At 35.7% G+C, this 12,573-nt stretch overlaps 3 protein-coding genes across 4 annotated transcripts; 1 reads left to right on the forward strand and 2 right to left on the reverse strand.

The window, feature by feature from the left end:
- Nucleotides 1-558: 558 nt before the first annotated feature.
- Nucleotides 559-5,157, forward strand: apobec2b (apolipoprotein B mRNA editing enzyme, catalytic polypeptide-like 2b). Its single transcript, XM_081385761.1, has 2 exons — nt 559-1,084; nt 3,404-5,157. Exons 1-2 carry the CDS (start codon nt 789-791, stop codon nt 3,936-3,938), a joined length of 831 nt encoding a protein of 276 aa, XP_081241887.1. The 5' UTR covers nt 559-788; the 3' UTR covers nt 3,939-5,157.
- On the reverse strand, nt 4,987-7,105 carry oard1 (O-acyl-ADP-ribose deacylase 1). Of its 2 annotated transcripts, XM_081385762.1 has the most exons (6): nt 6,984-7,105; nt 6,665-6,744; nt 6,184-6,352; nt 6,025-6,083; nt 5,766-5,878; nt 4,987-5,525 (listed from the first exon to the last, which is right to left on the reverse strand). In XM_081385762.1, exons 2-6 carry the CDS (start codon nt 6,686-6,688, stop codon nt 5,423-5,425), a joined length of 468 nt encoding a protein of 155 aa, XP_081241888.1. In that variant the 5' UTR covers nt 6,689-6,744; nt 6,984-7,105; the 3' UTR covers nt 4,987-5,422. The 2 variants fall into 2 exon arrangements, with proteins under 2 accessions (XP_081241888.1, XP_081241889.1); XM_081385763.1 differs by having other exon boundaries at nt 4,990-5,525; nt 6,665-7,036.
- A 2,003-nt stretch (nt 7,106-9,108) lies between these two features.
- guca1b (guanylate cyclase activator 1B) lies at nt 9,109-11,877 on the reverse strand. The gene is made up of 4 exons (XM_081386135.1): nt 11,421-11,877; nt 10,280-10,429; nt 9,882-9,996; nt 9,109-9,735 (listed from the first exon to the last, which is right to left on the reverse strand). The coding sequence occupies exons 1-4, from the start codon at nt 11,619-11,621 to the stop codon at nt 9,596-9,598; spliced, it is 606 nt and encodes a 201-aa protein (XP_081242261.1). The 5' UTR covers nt 11,622-11,877; the 3' UTR covers nt 9,109-9,595.
- Nucleotides 11,878-12,573: the final 696 nt, after the last annotated feature.

Consider the following 12,573-nt stretch of genomic DNA (forward strand, 5'->3'; position numbering starts at 1 on the left):
TCTGGAAGAAGTTCAAGAATGTGTACAAAAGCTGGAAGGGAACTAGTAATGACTCTAATGGGTAGAGTGGGGACATCAGCACTCTGTAAAAGAATATAACATTAAAATACACTGTATTTCACACCGCAAGGGTTATCTTCTAGAAAGTGACTCAGTTCCTCCAACACAACTCAAGTATCTGTAAACTATAATGACACAGTTTACCAATGGATAAGTGAATGCAAAAAAAGTTTTTCAGGGACTGATCAGTGCAATGCTGACCTTTAAACGACCTTGATGTGAGGGAATATGGCATTCACTATGTGAAGAGACTGAGTCATTCTGAACTCTCTGCCAAACTACAGTTATTAATAAACTGCCTGTTGTTGGTGTGTGAACAGCAATAATATCCTGATCAGAAGGGAAGGGAAATGCCTGGTTATATACCTGGTTATATGTCAATGCTCATTACATATTTGAAACTGAGCTGGAAAAAAGGCTAGTTGAAGCACTTGTTGAACAAATGGGTGGTGGTGTGTTTAAACAATGAATGCATGAACCCCCTCTTCATTATACTTTAGCCTTTTAATAGCATTGAAACAAGAGAGCAGCTGCCCTTTCAGTCTCCCTCCCTTGTGCGTTCTCTGACCAGCTCCTGTTTGTGACAGTGAGTTATCTTTATCTTCATCTTCAACTCTCAGACTTAGGAACATATTTCGGCTGTCATCTCTCTGACTCACACACACTGAATCAACAGCACCCCTCACACGCTCCCATCTAGCAGACTCATTTAATCGCACAGCTAAATCATGGCGGACAAAAAGGACAGCAAGACTCCCAGTAAAGGCAGTGTGATGAAAAAGAAAGAGAAGAAAGTGGACAAAGTGGAGAAAGTAGAGAGTAAACCTCAAAAGGAGAAAGAAAAGAACAAGGTTAAAGATGAAAAGATGACGAAGAACCCGGAGAAGAACCCAGAAAATCAGCAAAAAGATGAGGAGATGCCACAAGGAAATGGGGAGATAGCAGAAGGAGCCAAAGGCCCCGTCAAGGATGAGGAGTTTGAGCTGGAGCCTATGGAGCTGCCTCCATTTGAGATCATTGTAGGGTACGTCACACATCTTTCACTTATACTTACTGGAGCCCATAATAACCCCTATTTCTATCACTCAGTGAGAACAGTCATAGATTTTTTTTTTTTTATTGCAAAAATAGCTTTTCACTGGGTCAGTAGCCTTCCTTTAATGGGACAGTTTTGTACCTTAGTTACCCCTAAATGGAAGCTCCTTGAAACACGCAGCATTATTCAATGTGTTAGTAATTTCCACTGAAACAGGAAGAGCCTTTTTAAAGGACTTTTTAAAAATAGCCTATAGCGTTTCGTTTATATCATGTTGGCCAGAGCCGTTGAGCTCGGTAAGGCCACAGATTCCTAACCGTTTCTTCTCTAATCTCCTCCATATAATTTTAAAATATAGCATTCTGTGCAGAGTTCAAATGTGTCCGATAGGTTTGCGCATATGATCCGTGTCTCTCTGGACCGGAGCAGACTGTGTGCACGTTGCGGCGGTTTACGTGCCACTAATGCCAAACCAGACTTCATTCACCCCAATGAAAAGCATATTTACATTGTCTAAATCGCTCCCTGTCCCCTATATTGCACTATGTGCCATTCACCATGTAGAAAATAGTAAATGTGTGAACAAGTGACCGATTTTAAATCATTGATCCATATTGGCGGTAGTAAGTGACTGTAAGTTTTGAATAGTTATATCTTCTAAACACGAATTTTGGCGTTGTTTTGGAGCACACTAGCTTATAGATAACCTTAAGGCTAAATTTCATACTAAAAGCCAAAAAACATCAATTTCGATTTAATGGGAACTTTTTTACTACTTTAAGGTACTAAAATGCACCTTTATGGGGTAGAGTATCTTTTCAAAATTCACAACAGCATGGTATAAATGTTGTGTGAAAAAAATTGCATTTCATCTAATATCAAGGTAGAAGAATTTTCTCTATACAACATTGTAGATAAACTGTTTCACATTTTATTATACAGCATGAATGACACCACAATCGATTTTAAGATTACTTCACTTAAAATACATTTTAACAAATTAAAACTTTATGATAGACTAGAACTTAATGCATGAGTATTTATCACTCTAGAAATAATACTTGGTGGGATCGCCTCTGACAACAGATACATCTCAAATTCCATCCTGCTGGGCAACAATGTGAATTAGACCAATCCAGGGCATTGCTTTAAACCCCAGTGATTTTTTTTTTCTTTAGGATTCATATGTGTGCTATTCAGCGCAATCAGTTTCTCTTTTTTGTCTTTATGATTTTTCCTGTCCTTGCCACAGACTAGTAGGCATATCCCTAAACCATGATGCTTTTGGCACTTAATGACTGAAGTATGTGGACACCGCCTAATTAACCAGTTTCACTATTTCAGCTACACCCACAGTAACAACAGTAGCATAAATCAAGCATTCAGACAATCTGCAATATCCTAAAAGATTTACAGTGACTTCACTAAGAGAGGTCTATAAGGTTTACTGAGCCTAATGTGAAAAAACTTCAAATCTCCACAACCATGATCCAACTTAGTGCAAATCCTTCTCTGAAGAGTAGAAGCTGTTAGGACCTGTTTGTTAATGTCTGGTTTTGAAGTTCAGTGTTCAGCAAGCACATAGGTGTGGTGTTTAAGTGGCCATTGACTTTGTCTTGTAGTGTCATGAGGCTAAAAGTTCTGTTTTTGTCTTATCAGACAATCGGTTCTTCTTCCAAATATCACAATTAAACTAGATTTTATAAGAATATATTTAAACAAAGAGCTCTATACAAGCCTATTAACTCCCTTTGAGTCACTGTAGGCCTATTAGTGGCCACCCAAAAGTTAATGGATCTTTTTTTTAAACACACATCTTTTTAAAAAAAAATTCGCCTGATTTTGCTGAAAATAAGAGCCAGTCTACAGATTTTGGCCAGTCGGAAATGACAGATTTCACAGAAAATTGCATAGTTAATGAATGGCACAGACTTGATTTCATCAGTCGGAGAATGTGTGTTTGAGAACACGTTTGATGTTTTATAACACAAATTATTTTCATCTGTCATGTGTCTCCTAGCAGCGAGGTGCATGTCTCTACATGAGTATGTTGCGTTCGGAAGAACTAGTCTATGTGTGAATCTCAGCCCAGTTTTTCTCTGTAACCATTTACAAACGTATATGATGCCTAGTGTTTTAAAATTGGTTTGTGTGGTGTATTCCAGTTTTCTCACAATGGAACGTGTGAGTTTATGTCTTAGGCATTGTTTGCACTAATTGCTGGAATTCTGCTGAAATCAGAAAACAGGGAAGGTTATAAAAGTCAGGCATTACTTAAGACTCTAAATGTCCTCCTTCTTCCCACAGAGACAGAATCAACCCCACCTTCTTCAAGTTCCAGTTTAAAAACGTGGAATATTCTTCCGGGCGCAATAAGACCTTCCTGTGCTACCAGGTAGACATTCAAGGGGGCGCTACAGAGGCAGACGGCCTTCGTGGTTACCTGGAGGATGAGCATACGGGTTCACACGCTGAAGAGGCCTTCTTTCAACAGGTGCTGGCCTATTACGACAAGTCACTCCAGTACACAGTGACCTGGTACACGTCCTCGAGCCCTTGCGCAGCCTGCGCCGCTAAGCTTATCGAGATCTTGCAAGCACGCAAGTCACTGCGCCTTAATATCCACTGCTCCCGCCTTTTCCAGTGGGAGGAACCAGAGATACAGGCCGGACTTCAGGCGCTAGCTAGGGCGGGATGTAAACTACGCATGATGAGGCCTTTGGATTTTTTATATGTTTGGTCTACTTTCGTTGAGAACGAGGAAGATAACTTTGCACCATGGGAAGACTGTCAAGATAGCTATGATTATTATGATGAGAAGTTGCGTGATATTTTAAAGTAGGATAAAGAGCCGCTGCTGGCCTATGATTAAGATTGTTTAATACAGCAAATGAACTGCCTTTAAGGAAATTGGTACTTCAAAGCAAATTATTACAATCAACCTGTCATTTTAGCAGTCTTGCTTCTTCTGTCAACACTATTTCTCTTGTAACATCACATGGCTGACTTTACATAAGTTTATAATCCAATTAATGAATTCAAACCACACTCACATGTAGTATTTAGTGAGGTATCTCAAATATAAAGGATATCATACATTCTTAGAAAAAATGTGCAAAAAATGTGCTTGTCTCTTAATGTCTTTTAACTCTGCAGCTTATTTACCAATAAAAGTTGATAGTAATACCTTAAGGGTATGTATTACTACTCTAAGGTATTAAAAATCACCTTTTAGGGGTAGATGAGGTACAAAGTGGAACAAGCTGTTGTTAATATTCCTAATTTATAGAGTCAAATTTTAGGAAAATCTTTAGATGCCAAACATCTGGGTGTAATGTAAATTCCAAGCATGAAATTGATTATTTTCCAGTTAATTCCAAGTATATTCTTTTGCAAAACAAAATATAGTTTGCTTTGCTCTAAGCATCATGGTTAAATACTCTAATTTTGTCTAATATTTTGAAATCATGAGCACAATCTAAAGACAGCGGTATAAAGGTATGATGCTTTTCAATGCTGCTTATAATATACTAAATCAGTGGATCAAAACTGCACATTTTAGTAGCGTCTCATTTCAAAGGCTACACGCACAGGTTGCATTTGTTTCCAAAGTAAGAAAGAAATTACAGTAATTATGCCTCTCGAGGAATAACTGTAGTTTTTCTAATGGTTGCTTCACTGAAACGATAGAGCCTCCGATGATGCATGTGGCCGACTAATGCGACCTTTGGACAGCATAGCCTTTGAAATGACTGCAGAACTGCATACTACTCCTACCATTTCTGCCATAGAAAGACATGGTAAAAGTAGAATGCTAGTAAGCGGTTCGAATTAAGCAACAACTTTTGAACGTCTCCAGGAACTGCTATACTAAAGAATCAATTGGAAATAATGGTGAAATCATTATTTATGGGTCATTTCTAGTGCATTTATATTGTGGTACACTTAATTAGTAATATTTTACTGGAAAAATATGAACTTGAAGACACACTGAACTTTATTTACAAAATTAAACAATTTCAAGATTCAAGCAATCCAATAAAACAATAATTTTTACCCACTTTGAGGATCATTTCTAAATGCTTTTGCAGAGGTAATCTGGGACAATATTGACAGATTTGAAAAGTAAAATAGTCAGACATGCACCCTCTAGTGGTGACATATAAATATAACAGTCTTTTTACATTCTTTAGCGTTATGCAAACCAGAACAAGACTAATAAACACCCACCTCACAGCATGTCGTGAAATTCCATTGGAACAAAAAGCAAAACGTAGACCATTCTTTAAGAAGGGTTTAGAAATAATGTTTCAGACCTGCTGTGGTCTAGATTGAGTACACAGTGATGGAGATTTTTGTGTCCTGGAAAACTTCTGTAATAATGGAAGACACATTTTCCCATTCCAGTTTATCCAGACCACAGCCAATCCTAGCAAGAGAAAATGACTTCAGTTATTGCAGTCTATTCAGCAGAACAATAAAAAGTCATTTAAAAGAAAAGTTACGTAAAATTAATATTGAAAAATGCAATTATCATGCTATATATGAGTATTGAGCGAAATTATTTTTCATAGTCATTTAGGTAGATTCAAATTCAAAATAATTACATTTAAAATCAATATCTGCGTTTAAATTCAAAATAGCGCTATTATTAAACGTGTCAGTTTACCGAGGCATGGATATGCTGTTAACGGCATTGGCCAAGCAGTGTTCCCTCATAGACACAAGGCTCTTTCTGAGAGTATCATAAGTGGGTTTTTGGTTGTACTTTTTCTTTGTGACCTAATGCAGGAAAAAGGTGGGAAAGGTAATTTTTGATGAACAAAGAAAGCTGTAAGTCCAGAAAACTCTACTCTCATCCTAATTTATTTAGAAAAACATTGAACAGATGTGAATTAAAGTGAAATAAACGCTAAAAGCCATCTTACCAGGTAATACACAAAACGATCAGATCTTTTAAGGACTGCACATTCCCCAGGTTGCTTATCTAGGCAAAACAGAAGGCAGCAAAGAAAACTGAGAATCAAATGTGTGTGATTTGAGTGTTATCTGAAGTGCACTTGTCAATAATGATTATTCACACTCACTCTGAGCCAGAAGCTCCTTAACTCCATGAAAACGTCTCTTGAAGAGCACGGCGATCCCTGCTCCCATGCGGCAGTCTTCACTGATGCAGTGCGCCAGGGCATCGGTGGACGGACAGGTGAACAAATCTCCTCTCATGTAGAGCAGCCGCCACCCTGAGCTGCACGGGAGCTGCAACACATGAGGAAGAACATAAAAGCCTGATTTCACAGACAGGGCTTAGATTAAGCCAGGATTAGACCTTAGTTTAATTAGGACATTTAAGTAGCTTTTATAAAAGTGCCATAGAAAAACCACATTACTGATGTGCATCTTGAGACAAAACAATGGCACTGACATATTTTAAGGTCAGTGCAATTTGCTTTCATTTTCATTTTGAGGGTCATTTCCAAATGCTTTTGCAGGGGCAATCTTTACACAGATTTGAAATGTAAAACAATAAGACTCAGCAAGTAAAAAAAACTATGAAAACATCTGCCATACCTTCATCCGCACGATCTTGTCCATCTATGACGTTTGAGCAGGGACTTCACTGTGGGTATTTTTCCACTAACTATGTATATCTAAAATGTATCACAGGCTCATAGTCAATCAATACATCATGAAACCGTAAAAATCTTTTTTTTTTTTTTTTTTTTGGTCAACAGAAAATGCTATTAATCATTGTTTAAAGTTACAACCACAGTAACAACCTAACATTTACGAAGAACTAAGGTGCACAAACATAACATGTTCAAGTACTTAGAGATTCCCTGGTTAGATACGTTGTGTGTTGGTTAGAGCTGGTGGTTTGATAACTTACCTCAACATAAAGCTGAATGTGTGTTCTGTGTCCTTTCAAACAACGAAAACACTGGTTTCACTTTGGCTTCTAGTTCAGGTTTAAATTGGTTGTTTTGAAAGGCTTGAGTGCCGTCTAGCGTCAGGGAGTGCAAGAGCATGAATTCATATTTTAAACCCTAAAATGGGCGCCGTTTCCTGGGGGATACAAACATTTGAGAGTGCAGGTCTCATTTCTTGGTTTCATGTTGAAAGGGTGTTTGTTGAGAATATTTAGATCTTGTGACTTTGTTCAACTACATTTCACGGGCAGCATTTAAAAACAACGTGACCACCTGTAGTGGGAAATACTTGATAAAAGTTGATATATTTCACATATTTACTATATTTGGAGGGTATTTACATGTTTAAAAAGTTGTTGTTAAGCGTTAGCTTATTATGTTTGAGTTGAAATTTTATGAATTTAAAGGGATAGTTCACCCAAAAATGAAAATTATGTTAGGCTACTCTCCCTCAAGTTGTTCCTAACCTGTATGATTTCCTTTCTTCTGCTAAACACAAAAGAAGATATTTTAAAGAAGGTTGGTAATTAATCAGTTGCTGGTCCCCATTGACATCCATAGTATTTTTTTTTTCCTACTATGGAAGTCAATGGGGTCCATCAGTCGTTTGGTTACCGACTTTCTTCAAAATATCTTCTTTTGTGTTCAGCAGAAGAAAGAAAGTCATACAGGTTTGGAACAACTTGAGGGAGAGTAAATGATGACAGAATTTTCATTTTTGGGTGAACTATACCTTTAATTTGTACATTTTTCATAATATGTCTGTAAATGTTTGTATCTCACATATGTCGCCAGTTTGGGGGTATACATTCATTGAAATATGCGTATTAACCCTCTGGGGTCCTTCGGGTCCAAATGGACCCGAAGCGTTTAAATAAAAAAATGTAAAAAAATCATAGCTTCATCGGAATGGTCCGAAATTTGGTGACTTTGTTGGTACTTGGTATATGAACACCCAAAAAAATTGGGGACAGGATTTGAATAGTCTAAGTGGTTGTACATTTTTTTGTCACACTCAGGACCTTCGGGTCCAAACCGACCCACCATAGGAAATGAATGGGAAATTGGCAAAAATGTGAAAACACAGAATTTTTTTGTGCATACAATCTACAAATCAGCCAGGATGCAGAAAAAAAGGACTCAACAGTGAAGGGGTGAATCTCTAAAACATCAAGAGTACAAAAAAAACCACACACACACACACATTTTTTTTTATAAAAAAAAAAAAAAATATATATATATATATATAAAAAATGTATATTATATTCAATGGGAAAAAATGGGTCATAATTATTGCATAAATATTAATTAAAATCATAAAATTATCTCAAAACACCAAAAAAGAAAAGAAAAAATATTATAAAAAACAAGTAAAAAAAAAAAATATGATTTTTTTTATATATATTAATCCCGCCCTCCGGGTCCATTTGGACCCAAAGGTCTTGAGTGTGACTGTTAAACGAAGGACCCCAGAGGGTTAAATATGATACAGTAGGCTATAATATATTCATAAATAGGCATTATGCTTATTGTTCAACAGAATTTTACAAAGAATGTTTAGTTTAAGTAAAGAGCGAATAAATGTTTTGGTTATAATGTTGTAACCCGCATTGCCAAACAAGCTTTCTTTTTTCAATGATTTTATACCTGGCGACGTGTCCGGATACAAATATTAAAATCAAAAAGTCATGTTTTTAAAAAAAAAAATCATGAAATTGTATTATTTGTGTCCTAAGAATATGGAAAATAGCAATAAATAAATGTTCTGCTTTATCTTTATGGTCTAGCCATTTTTAGGCTTAAAATAGGCCTACTTAAAATACAATTTTATGTTTCTGTAGATATTAAAAAAGTGACAATCCTGGGGCTAAAAGTTATTTGCAGTGAGGGGATAGCAATATAGCAGATTATAACACAGTTTTAATAAAACTGTTGTCTGCAATATGATTGGCAATGCAGTTACTGTAGAATTACTTTTTCTTTTTGCCACTGATTATATGTAACACAACTGACAAAAATGCATGTCACCAAATTGTATCTAATTCTCTAGCGTGAGCTTGTAAGAAATGAGAAAAAGGTCAAATTAATTGATAGTATATTTAATATATGATTGATGAGTTTTATTTTTGAGAAATGTACAGATGCAAATACTTTTCCAATGTAGACCTTCAAGAGGCTTATATTCAAGAGACAATATTCATATATTTACAAACATCAGATATGCCCATTTGTAACTGATGGCTGTTATTTATAAACAGAGTAATATGCCGCAAAAAGTTAAACAAATGCACCTTATCTGCAGAATAATAGATCAATATTTAAAGTGAGCCATCCACAGATCCTAGCAACAAGAACGAAAGAAACAATAAAGAAAACATGAATATGTACATCCAAATAAACTGAATTCTGTTGGTCAAAAAATATGGTAAAAAAAAAAAAAATGATATAGGCTATATATAATTTGAACTGATGACTCAAGATTCACTTTCATGAACCATGACTAAAACTGTAGTTGAGAAACTGCACATGTATATGTCGGTTAATTTAAGGGTTGTTTTGGTGAATGTAGAGTTCAGGAGTTGGAGTTGGAGTTGGAGCTGCGGCGTCTCTGTTCATTGATCCAGTCCCCGGGGTTCACGTCCATTTGCAGCATCTTCATGACCCACTTGTCACGTCGCGCCCCGTCAATGAACTCATCCAGAGACAACTCCCCTGTGGACGCAGGACAGAAACTCAGCATCAGTTTCTTTATAAAGGCTGCCTTTAAGCACAGATATGTAAAGAAGGAAAAAGCCTAGAGATTGGCTATAGCCGTTTAGTGACTGTCTAGAATAATAATGAATCATAGTAGGTTTTACCATCTCCGTTCTCATCCACTAGCTCAAATATTCGGTCCACCACCTGATCTGGGGTCAGTAGGTTACACTCCTCATCAAGTTCACCATGGCAGGCTTTCTTTAGTCGGTAGATTGACTATAAAAGTAAAGTAAAAGGTGCCTATTTTAATCATAAATGCATAAATGTCTTCTTTACAGTGTTATATCATCTCTGCACACAAATGTCCTGCTATCATCTGGATTAATCCCATGTAAACATCTCACTTGTCGTGAAATTGTAATCTCAGTACAAATGCTACCAGAATACATGGTTATGGCTTTCATTCTTTTTTTCTTAAATCAAATAAATTGTAATCTCAACTGTTTAATGTTTAAGTCGGTGTGATTGACAATGGGAAAAGGACACGAGGGATGATTACCTCCACAATCTCCTTGAGCTCTGTTTTGTCGATGCAGCCACTCCCATCCTTGTCATACATTTTAAAAGTCCATTTCAGTTTGTGCTCCAACTTTCCTCGCAACACGAGATTCAAGGCTGCAACGTATTCCAGAAAATCAATAGTGTTGTCCTACGAAAAAGTGAATGAGAAAATAGGAATGAACTGTCCAAAACTCTGAGAATTTTAAGTTCATGTACATATTACATATGTACGGAAGCGTATTGCATTCACTTGAGGAAAAAAAATCTACTGTTTTTCTGAATTAACGAGTTAATTATCTCAGAATTACCAGATAATTTTTCATGGAAAAAAAGTTTTTGCTCTGTTTTTCTGAATTAACGAGTTAATTATCTCAGAATTCCGAGATAATTTTTCATGAATAAAAAGTTTTTGCTCTGTTTTTCTGAATTAATTACTTAATTATCTCAGAATTATGAGCTAATTTTTCATAAAAAAAATATTCAGTTTTTCTGAATTAACAAGTTAATTATCTCAGAATTACGAGATAATTTTTCATGAATAAAAAGTTTTTGCTCTGTTTTTCTGAATTATTGAGTTAATTATCTCAGAATTATGAGATAATTAAGTCATTAATTCAGAAAAACAGAGCAAATTTTTTTTAAATGAAAAATTAGCTCATAATTCTGAGATATTTAATTCATTAATTCAGAAAAACAGAACAAAATATTTTTTAATGAAAAATTATATCATAATTCTGAGATAATTAAGTCATTAATTCAGAAAAACAGCAAATATTTTTATTTCAAGAAAACATTATCTCATAATTTTGAGATAATTAAGTCATTAATTCAGAAAAACAGAGCAAAAACTTTTTATTCATGAAAAATTATCTCGTAATTCTGAGATAATTAACTCGTTAATTCAGAAAAACAGAGCAAACACTTTTTTTCATGAAAAATTATCTGGTAATTCTGAGATAATTAACTCGTTAATTCAGAAAAACAGAGTAGATTTTTTTTCCTCAAGTGAATGCAATACGCTTCCGTACATATGCCTCTATATTATATAATATATATATTATATTAAATTGTTAAGTTATTTTTGTGTCTACACGGTCTCCTACAGTGTTTATGCCTACTTTGTGTAAGGTATCACTTACCCCATTTTTATCAAAAGCACGGAACATGTTTTCTATGTAATCCGCCGCTTCCTGGTTTCCAGTTACACCGAAGAAGCTCTTGAACTCGTGCATGAAGAGGGTTCCACTCGGACATTCCACCACAAACTTTTTATACCACTCCTGCAGTTCAGCAACATCAATTTCTTTGTCGTCAGAATCCTCACTGAGTCGTTGACCCATCACGAAAAGATGACAATAAAAAACACAAGCTTCTCTGCTGATCACATCGGGCAGTTTCACTTTCCTGGAGTTCTCCCTGATTCAGACATCCCAATAAACCTTTAAGCCCCACAAGATGATGATACAACACTGAATATGTCTGATTTAGGACACAAACGTATATCTCCTTTAGAAATATCAGAAAAAAACGTAGTTAAACTAAGTTAAAATTGACCAAAGTGTAAAAGAAACCTCAACCTTTCAGTGAAGGTGCTCTACTGGCTTGGGATTCAGCACTAGGATTATTTTGAATCACATGACGGCAAGAGATTATTCATATCAATCCATGTCTGAATCAATTAGCTTGAAACAAGATCAAGAGCTTTGCTATAATAAACATTTAGTGCACAGAATGTTCCATATATAGAGTCTTGCATATCAAACCAACATTTATGGTCTGTGGTGTAAAAAAGTCGCATCTGCAATTAAAGAAAAAAAACTTAAGCAAAACATGGTCAGCTCAAAGAGTCTGAACAATTTTTGGTCCCAAATTGTTATACATTTTACTGTTAATCCACTGTATGAAGACTGTATGTATTTTGGGGTATAATATGTAACAGTTTACTTTATTTTGCTATCCTCACTGACATAAATGAACCTACACCCACTAGTAAAAAATATCAAAAATGATATCTGGTGTCTGAATAATTTTTGGTTTGACTGTATATTCTATATATTTCAAATAATAAATGTGGTACATTAATGATATGCATTTTTACATTTAGGGTCCCTTGTTTGGCTGAGAACCTGGATGGGGAGAGAGGGTCCCTGGATCATGAAACCCCTGCCCGATCGTATACATCTCTCGATAACTCCAACCTGTGAATCATTCAGACAATCTGAGTCATAATCCCTTCTGCCCTCTGCTCTTACTATTTATAGTTTTTCAAAAATAGGATCTAGAGAAGTCTGG

This window comes from Scardinius erythrophthalmus (genome assembly GCF_964197995.2).
Source record: "Scardinius erythrophthalmus genome assembly, chromosome: 15".
In the NCBI taxonomy this organism is placed as follows: Eukaryota; Metazoa; Chordata; class Actinopteri; order Cypriniformes; family Leuciscidae; genus Scardinius; species Scardinius erythrophthalmus.

Excerpts from the sequence above, each read along its gene's own strand:
- apobec2b (XM_081385761.1), top strand. The coding sequence starts at position 789 with ATGGCGGACAAAAAGGACAGCAAGACTCCCAGTAAAGGCAGTGTGATG. Across the intron at positions 1,085-3,403 it reads CCATTTGAGATCATTGTAGG|AGACAGAATCAACCCCACCT; the intron begins GTACGTCACACA and ends TTCTTCCCACAG.
- oard1 (XM_081385762.1), bottom strand. The coding sequence starts at position 6,688 with ATGGACAAGATCGTGCGGATGAAG. Across the intron at positions 6,353-6,664 it reads ACAAGATCGTGCGGATGAAG|CTCCCGTGCAGCTCAGGGTG; the intron begins GTATGGCAGATG and ends CATGTGTTGCAG. Across the intron at positions 6,084-6,183 it reads TAAGGAGCTTCTGGCTCAGA|ATAAGCAACCTGGGGAATGT; the intron begins GTGAGTGTGAAT and ends TGTTTTGCCTAG.
- guca1b (XM_081386135.1), bottom strand. The coding sequence starts at position 11,621 with ATGGGTCAACGACTCAGTGAGGATTCTGACGACAAAGAAATTGATGTT. Across the intron at positions 10,430-11,420 it reads GTGCTTTTGATAAAAATGGG|GACAACACTATTGATTTTCT; the intron begins GTAAGTGATACC and ends ACTTTTTCGTAG. Across the intron at positions 9,997-10,279 it reads AGCTCAAGGAGATTGTGGAG|TCAATCTACCGACTAAAGAA; the intron begins GTAATCATCCCT and ends TTACTTTTATAG.